The sequence below is a fragment of the Sinocyclocheilus anshuiensis genome, unplaced genomic scaffold (assembly GCF_001515605.1).
Source record: "Sinocyclocheilus anshuiensis isolate Anshui unplaced genomic scaffold, SAMN03320099.WGS_v1.1 scaffold493, whole genome shotgun sequence".
Taxonomy (NCBI): Eukaryota; Metazoa; Chordata; class Actinopteri; order Cypriniformes; family Cyprinidae; genus Sinocyclocheilus; species Sinocyclocheilus anshuiensis.
The window spans coordinates 444,314-453,700 of record NW_015537963.1 but is presented as its reverse complement, the minus strand read 5'-3'; the positions used below and the strand labels follow the sequence as shown (position 1 = coordinate 453,700).

Here is a 9,387-nt window from a genome sequence, read left to right as displayed (position 1 = left end):
TATATATAATATAATAATATAAAATATTACACATAAATAATAAATCATATATATAATTAATTATTATTATAACATAATATTATATTATAATAATCATAATCAAAATGTTAGTTTTATTAATTCAATATTTTATGCAATTACCACTTGTTATTTAAATAATATTTAATAATTATTACAATTATTAAAAAAATAATGCACAAAAAATGATGCACTATCTTTTGAGTTTGGACATGAATTCAGGCAAAACTTTCCAAGCTTCAAAATAATCAGTGAATGGAGATTTAAATTTCAGTCTGCTCATCACACAATGTTGTCGTCTGACTTAAGACTAGGAATATACTGTATAGCACACATTGTATGGACTGCTTTTGTAATGCTTTTATGGTGTTTTTTTGTCCTCTTTGGAGTTTGACAGATGACTATGAAGTGTTGCTATATGGAAAAGAGAAAAAAAATAACAGGATTCCGATTTAAAATGACTTGAGGGTGAGTAAATAATGACAGGGTTTTCATATTAGACTGGACTATTCATTTAAGTTCTATTCTTGAAAGAGAAACCTGTGCCGTTGTTGTTATTCTATCCACCCCTGCCATGTCCCTTTCTAGTTTTCTATCTTGTGAGAACACAAAGCATTAAGTGACCAGGGGAAACAACGGCGCCCTGCTATGTCTTTTTCCCCAAGTGACTGATGATTTGATTAGTTTTTTCTGCTTGTGGCTTTGCTGCAGTCGTCTTTCCACAGCATGAAAGGTAGAATTATTTCTCTTTTTTTCTCTTTTTTTCTCCTCTGTACAAAGAATTGCTAATCTTTCACTCTGTTTGGTCTCTGCTCGTGTGAATAATTGAAAAATAAATGAGAAAACGGTCACAGAAACATTGTAACACTGTGCCAATGAGCAAATATTTATAGTTGTAGTATGCTGGTGATGTCAGATGATGAGCTAATGAGGTGAAATGAGGATTTGGGATGTTAGTGACGAGATGATGTGATGTAGTGGTTTAACTTCAGCCAAAAATGAAAATGTAATGTTCAAAAAGGTCCAAAAGTGGTTCATATGACTATATTCCTGAAGTTAGGGCGAGTAAATAATGAGAGAAATTTCATTTATGAGTCCCTTGAGTTTTCCATTCGTAAATCCAGAATGCATTTTGCTGATTTTGGAAGTTTCTTTTGCCATTTTTTCCTCCTGATTAATGTGTTTGTATTTGTACCCATTTATAAGCTGATTTGAATAAATGCATCTGCTAAATGAATAAATCTGCCATATTATGAAAGACACATGGTCTTCATCGGCCTCTTCAGTTTAATGGTTATACATTATTGATTGATTCATTAGAACAGAAGTCTAGTTTAGTAGTTTCTGGAAGGTATTAGATGATCCTTTTGGTGGAAATGCACTGCAGATTTTTATAGTTATAAACAGGCTTCCCACAGTCATTCAAAATGGAAATACTGTGATTTCCAGGCCTGGAAAAGTCTTAAAAGGTCATGCGATTTTATTTTATCTAGTAACTCTTGGCTAAAATCCCATTAGCTCTATTTTTTTATTCTTTGTGAATGCATTCTCTATTATATTCCTTTTAAAAACCCTTACAAATGACTGTAAAAGTCATTGTTCCAAAGGTACAGGAACCTACACTCTTAAAAATAAAGGTGCTTCAAAAGGTTCTTCTTCTATGGCATCGTGAAGCACCTTTATTTTTAAGAGTGTAATGCAACGTTCATAGTTTGTAAATATATTTGTTTGTAAGCTCAAACTCAAATTAGAGCTTGAAAAGAAGGATACATCCTATTTTTGGCCTTTGACAATCCACATCGTCTGTGGACAATCGAGCAGTATGTTTGTAAGTCGCTTTGGATAAAAGCGTCTGCTAAATGACTAAATGTAAATGTAAATGTAATGTTGAGTTGACCCTTTTGCCTCAACCATATGCCTCCAAACACACCTGTGGGAATGAATCTGGCCAAGATTTGGACCTCCGATTGTAGTTCAGACGTCGGTTTGCTGCTCCTTCAAGAGTCTGTGCTTGTTAATCTGCTTCTGCTGCATGTGTGATTAGAAGAGCAACATCTGTCAGAACGTCTGTGATCAAGCGGCAGATTTTAAGACTTCTCATCCCTTCCTAGGTTTTTAGGCACTACTAAACCCCTGCCAAATGCTGTTTTGTAGTTACATGTGCTGTTAATCCCATTTACCATGTGAAACAGTACGGGTGAGACCAATTAAACAGCTGTCCATTATAATTAAGCCATAAGGGATGAGAGGTCGGGTTGCATTATGAAAAGAGTTCCTGCAACTCCTTTAAAATCCTATATTCAAATCCTATTATCGCTTAAAAAACAATGAATGCATAATAGGAAACATGAACGCTATTAAATAAAGTAAATACAAAAGTCAATACGCTATTAAAGTAAATGTATTAAGAGCAGTGTTGGGAGGGTTACTTTGGAAATGTAATAGGTTACAGATTACAAGTTACCCTATTTAAAATGTAATTAGTATTGTAACTATTTCAATTACTTTATTAAAGTAATGTAACTGATAACATTTGATTACTTTCTAATAAAGTTTCTAAGGAATGTTTTCAACTGTTAATCTGTTGAAAATGGCAGGAGACATCGTGTGCATCAAAAACAGGCTAAGCAAAAATTAATTCAACATATTCTAGCTTTTTTCAGAAAATATTCAGATGTAACCCCCTTTGCAATAATTAACTTAATTACAATTTTTTTCTCAGTAACTGTAACTGATCACAGTTACGTTGATTTTGTAATTAAATTACATATTGTCATTACATGTATAGTTACTCCCCAAACCTGATTAAAAGGATCGAAAATTCCTTAAATTATTCCTTGTTTATTAACTGAAGTTAATAATTGGTGTCTGATTGCAACTTGGTTATGTACACAAAAATTTGAGGGTCAATAAGATTTCTTTCTTTTTTGAAAGAAATTATTACTTTTATTCAGCAAGGATGCATTAAATTGATCAAAAGTGACAGTAAAGACATTTATAATGTTACTTAAGATTTCTAGCATTCGGGATAGGTTTTTATAATAAACATTAATCAGAAATTAATTTACTTGCTGTCAGAACCAACAATTAGGGTTTTACATTCAATTAAAAGTCCGTCTAATCTGTCTAATCTTTTAAAAATCAATTAATTCACTGTCATTTTGTAGTTCTTTGATGGTGCGGTACAGATCAGATGGTCTCCATGTACCGCTATGGGCCTTTCTTTAGATCCAAAAAGCTATTTTTAACTGCAAGTGTTTGTTCCTAGTTTCTTGGAAACCTTCAGATTCTGTTGTAAATTCACTGCAGGGTTTTCATAGATTTTTCCATAAAAAGCCTCACTGTGGGCTACAGGATCATCTAATTCGATTTAAGAGAGTAGAGGTTTAGTTGAAAGAGAGTTAAGTTTGGCGAGAAGAGATGGACAAGTTTCTCCTGGAAGTTGAAGTATGTAATGTGCAGTATGCAGTAGGAAGAATGACTTTCACACTTTATTCTACAACATAAATTACATGTAGACCACAAACTGAACAGATTTTTAGCTTAAAGGGGTCATATGATGTTGCTAAAAAGAACATTATTTTGTGTATTTGGTGTAATGAAATGTGTTTATGCGGTTTAAAGTTCAAAAAACACATTATTTTCCACATACTGTACATTACTGTTTCTTCTCTATGCCCCGCCTTTCTGAAACGCGTCGATTTTTACAAAGCTCATCGGTCTGAAAAAGCGAGGTGTGCTCTGATTGGCCAGCTATCCAGTGCGTTGTGATTGGCCGAATACCTCAAGCGTGTGACAGAAATGTTATGCCTCTTACCATACTGTGATGCCGTGTCCCGGCTGGAGTGCAAAACTCGCGTTTGAATCATCAGTGGCAAATTTTTTAAATATGAAAGCGTACTTAAAGGCTGTGAGTCAGAACAGCCAGCATTGTAGGCTACTCTACCAGGATCAGGAAACAGTCCTCCATAAAATGCGCTGCACACATCTGAATATTTGGGTTGAACTGCTCTGGAACAGTGTTGTAAATACAACTTAACCACTGATTTCTAGTCGTGTCCTCTTTTGGAAGACCAAACAAAGTAGTTTCACTTTCGCAATGAAGCACATAGCATCTTCACAACAAGCCGGCGGCGGCAGCAACAATAAAGTTACGCCTTCTTTCTTTGCGTGAACATTTGGGCGGCGTTATGCAAATCTTCCCACATCGTGACGTAGACATGTGGGGGCCTGTTTAAATGAGGCGTTTTAGGAGGGCGTGGACCAGTCTTAACTTTTATAAAGAATATCTCTTTGGGTTTGAGACTTTAGTCTTTACAACTTTAGGGATCTTATCTATTCATGAACAGCTTGTAACACTCCAAAGAGAAAGGAAAACTTGAATCGCATCATATGACCCCTTTAATGTCAATGATTTCAGATGAACCTGCCTTAAAAATATCCATCAGACAGTCTTTTCCTGGAGAAGTGAACGGTCAGAATGAAGTGACCCAGACTTTGTACTGTCAGAAGTCTGTCTGTGCTTGTGTGTGTTGTTATTCTGTGACTCAGCAGTGCTGTAATCCTCTTCATGAGTTTGTCACGTTCAGGTTCAGCTTAAGAAAGCACAGCTGCATGAGGAGCGATCGGCTGCAGATGTTGGTAATTATCTCAGCGGGGAGAGAGAGGAAGAGAGAGAATGAGGGCATCCTTTCACGGGCTGAGGGATCTCTGCGGCCCGTCTTTGATCTGTGATCATTTGCAGCTGATCGTGTTTGATCGGATTATAAAAAAAGAGAGGAACACTGTAAAACTCCCTGCCGGTGTCTGTGGTTTGAAATTAATTGGTGCATCATCACAGACAAACGTCAGCTGTCTCTTGCTGTGACAATATCTGAGTGGAAGTTGGCGGGGCTTATTTTTGTGTCAGCTGAAAATGAGTTTTTAGTGAAAAATAAATTTTTAGTGAAAAGAGTTTTTGCACAGTCAGATATAGTGACTTTAAAATGTTGCTATGTAGTTGCTATGTTGATTTGAGTGGCTTTAGACTGTTGCTATGCAGTTGCTAGGGTGCTCTGAGTGATTTAGACATGCAGTTGCTGTGGTTCTCTGAGTGGCTTTAGACTGTTGCTATGCTGTTGCTAGGGTGCTCTGAGTATTTTTAGACTGCCATTGCTGAGGTGCTCTGAGTGTTTCTATGCTGTTGCTAGGGTGTTCTGAGTGTCTTTCGACTGTTGCTATGCTGTTGCTAGGGTGCTCTGAGTATTTTTAGAATGATGCTATGCCATTGTTGGAGTGCTCTAAGCAAAAATCTTAAGTGTGACAACTTTTTGTGAAGCAACGCCACATCTTTTCTTTTACAAGGCGCATGATTTGACGAATCATTCAGAACTAGTTAAATACTAGCTAAATTTTAAAACATAGAGTTAAAATTTTGTTCAAATCACTAACACTTACTAACATTTTTATTTAATGTTGACTAAGTAAAATGACTGGAGTAGGAAATTAAAGAAATTAGTGAAAGTAACTCAGTTGTGTGTGTGTGTGTGTGTGTGTGTGTTTGTGTTGCAGAGGGCTGTTTGCTAGTCACTACACAGAAACACACTACCTGGAGGATGGAAGTGCCGTCACCACCTCACCGAATGTCACGGTAAGATCACAACCACTGCTTCCATCCAGATTTAACCCTACGCCTACAGAACACATGGCAACATCCACCTCCTGTAACAAACCCCTGTTATTCTGCAGAAAACGAATTGGTTCATGTGCTCTGAGGACCCGAAACAGGTGGAAATGGTACAAAATATATGATTTGTTACAAACCCTAACAAGTCAAGTCAAGTCAAGTCTGCTTTTGTGTGTGTGTGTGTGTGTGTGTGTGTGTGTGTGTATACACACATGACATGACATGCAGGTAAAAGTAAGTGTAAGGTTTTAGTAAGTATTTTATAAAGTTATAGTAAGGTTGTAGTAAGTATTTTATTTTGATTGTTGTTATTTTAAAATGTGTAATGTAATGGATTACGTTACTAACATTTTGTCATATAATTTGGAATCAGTAACAGATTACAATTTTCAAGTAATCTACCCAGCTCTGTATATACAGGTGCATCTGAATAGATTAGAATGTCGTGGAAAAGTTCATTTATTTCAATAGTGAATTGGTGGGTTTTTGTTAAATGTGAGCCAAAATCATCACAATTAAAAGAACCAAAGACTTAAACTACTTCAGTCTGTGTGCATTGAATTTATTTAATACACGAGTTTCACAATTTGAGTTGAATTACTGAAATAAATGAACTTTTCCACGACATTCTAATTTATTGAGATGCACCTGTATATAGTGTGTGTGTGTGTGTGTATGTGTATGTGTGTGTTTGAGACACATCGCCTTCAGTGATTTAAAGCATATATAAGCATATGAGGACACAAATTTGTATAATGACATGGGTATGACATAGGTATTACAAGGAGAAGGTGACTTAAGAGGACATTACCCCATGTCCCCATTTTTCAAAACGCTTCTAAATCATACAGAGTGAGTTTCTTTGAGAAAGTAAAAATGCACAAAGTTTCCTGTTATGGGTAGGGTTAGGTGTGGGGTTGGTGTAGGGCAATAGCACATACAGTTTGTACAGTATAAAAACCATTACACCTATGGAGAGTCCCCACAATTCACAAAAACAAACATGTGTGTGTGTGTGTATATACACACATGACATGACATGCAGGTAAAAGTAAGTGTAAGGTTTTAGTAAGTATTTTATAAAGTTTTAGTAAGGTTTTAGTAAGTGTTTTATTTTGATTGTTGTTATTTTAAAATGTGTAATGTAATGGATTACGTTACTAACTTTTTGTCATATAATTTGGAATCAGTAACAGATTGCAATTTTCAAGTAATCTACCCAGCTCTGTATATATAGTGTGTGTGTGTGTGTGTGTGTTTTTGAGACACATCGCCTTCAGTGATTTAAAGCATATATTTTAAACTCATGATTGATGCAAAGCCCACATTTCTGTCCTGTATCAGCTCATTTCAGGCCTTCTATTTTACCTAAACCAAACCTGCAGTTACAATCTTATCACTGATCTCCGCCCCGGGGGCGACTGCTGTCAAAAGCTTTAGAGAAGAGGTGGTCAAATGAGGGCCACCAAGAGAGCAAAAAGCCACCCATGATGCAGCTTTGCGTGTTTTATGTGTTTAGGTTGCAGCTCAGATTACTGGTCAGACTAACAGACACATTGAGGCCTGAAGGCTCCTCTGAGGAGCACCTCTGGTTCACTGACCCCGTCTTCCTCGATCTGCTCTTCAGCAGACCGCCAGTTTCCCTCGCCAGACAATTTGAGCCGAACACTTTATGAAAAGAAAACACATGCTATCAGAAATCCAGCAAAAGAAAATAGGCAAGGCAGTTATATCATTACTGTTGCTCAGGGTTAGGGTTTGTAATTTAAACAAACATTGAACCTTTTGTATTGAGCTTTTGCTGGTAACTTGTCCTGAATCATGTGTTTCACATTAGTTATCAAACTTATGATTTTTTTATATATTTTTTTGCTCAGAGCACACCAGCATCAGCATAGCAGCAGTCTAAAGCCACTCAAAACACTTTAAGAAATAAAGAAAGAAAGACAAAAGAAAGGCAATATTCTCATCATGCTCCAGTAAGGGTCAGTTAAGCACTAGATGTTTCACAACACCAGAGGGTGAGATTTCATAAAGCATTGTGACTTTTTCAGCTCATTCAGCAGTTTTTCTCAGCAGTGTGAGGCAGTATGCATCCCTGCTTTGTTTGGATGGGAAACAAGAGTTCAGGTCATCCAGAAACAGCAGCAGTCATCGACCTGGATGTCATCAGAGGGAGCAGTGCTGAGTTTGGGCTTCAGAAACTGATTTGGGATGTTGGAACACAGAATAAGACAGATGCTCTGTCAACCTGAGTGCAGAAATTGATGTTTCTCACACGCATACAAATTCCAGCTTTATTGTGCAGGTTTTGGGAGATTGTTCAGAAGAGTTACATTACTTCTCTTGATTATTTGATGTTCTTTATTTAATTATTTTCATTATTAATTTTTTATTTGGAAATTGATAGGTGAAGTCACAGTATTCTGAACTGTAATGCAATATTTATTTATTTATGCAATTATTTGTGCATCTCAAATGTATACTTTTGATGCAAATTAAGTCAATTTGGTTAAAAAGTCTGCCAATTGCTATATGTATGTATGTGTATGTACAGTATATATATATATATATATATATATATATATATATACACAGATTGCATCAACTGACAAAATGTATATCACATGTATATTATTATTATTATTTGTATTTTATTTTTATTTTTTTCAATTGACAGATGCTTTTATCCTGACATTTATTGCATTGAAGGTTCATGCATTACCTAGGAATCAAACCCATGACCTAGATCATCATCAACAACTAAACTTCATCTTGTACTTATCAAACTCCTCTTAATAACAATTTCATCCACATTGTGACTGGGACTGGGATGCGTCCAGCTCTGTATTTTCACATTGTTGTTTCTCATCAGTTGTATGTGTAAATAATGTAAAGCAGTCACTTGCATATATCAGCCATACTGCGCTTGACTCATTCTTACCATTGCGTGATCTATCTTGCACACCTGGCCCTAAAACAAAGTTTCACAGCGCTGATCGAATTCTACAGTAATTGATGTATTTGCTGCATCCAAACATTTGTGCACCAGGCAACAGAACAGCATGTTTTGTGCTGTAAACGGGATGAATTGTGCCGATCTGATGAGATCCAGGGCCCAGATGGAGTGTACTCACTCAGTTGTGTTCCAGAAAGACTTGAGGAGTGTGTCAGTGTGTGTCTGTTCTCCCAGACCTCCTCCGCCTTTGATTAAGTCTGTTTTATGGTTGTGTGTGCGCTGCCGTTATTTCATCTTGAAGCAGCACTCCTCTGAGGCACATTTGGACTCGCTCAGTCGGTGTAACGGGGCTGACGAGACGTGAGACGTGTGGATCCATCTGCAAGCTTTTATTTAAGAGACGTGGTCATAACAGGCAGGGTCGAACAATGGCAAACAGGTATATGGCAGGCAAAACACAAGAATAGTCCTAGGGCTAGCGTAGGTCAACGATCGGCAGACAGAATCACAGGGGCGAGACTAGAGGGATAAATCCAGGAAAACAGGCAAAGATCAGAAACCGAGAAAACAAACAAGGCAAGGCAAGGCAAGGCAAGGCAAAACAAGGAAACACAGGCAGGATAACAGGAACTAGGAATAATAACCGGCTAAGCAATACTCGGCAGAGAATGGTTGTTTGAGTGAGTGTTATATAGTGAGTGAGTGATATGAAACAGCTGTGTGCAATCAGTGCTGTGTGCAATCA

At 36.8% G+C, this 9,387-nt stretch overlaps 1 protein-coding gene across 1 annotated transcript in view; it reads left to right on the top strand.

Annotated features, from left to right (window-relative positions):
* The window catches only part of adam12a (ADAM metallopeptidase domain 12a), a 107,534-nt gene that overhangs the window by 43,457 nt on the left and 54,690 nt on the right, over positions 1 to 9,387 (top strand). The window contains exon 4 of the mRNA XM_016459530.1: positions 5,569 to 5,647. Within this exon, the coding sequence (XP_016315016.1) occupies positions 5,569 to 5,647 (79 nt within the window). The remainder of the gene's footprint in view (positions 1 to 5,568; positions 5,648 to 9,387) is intronic.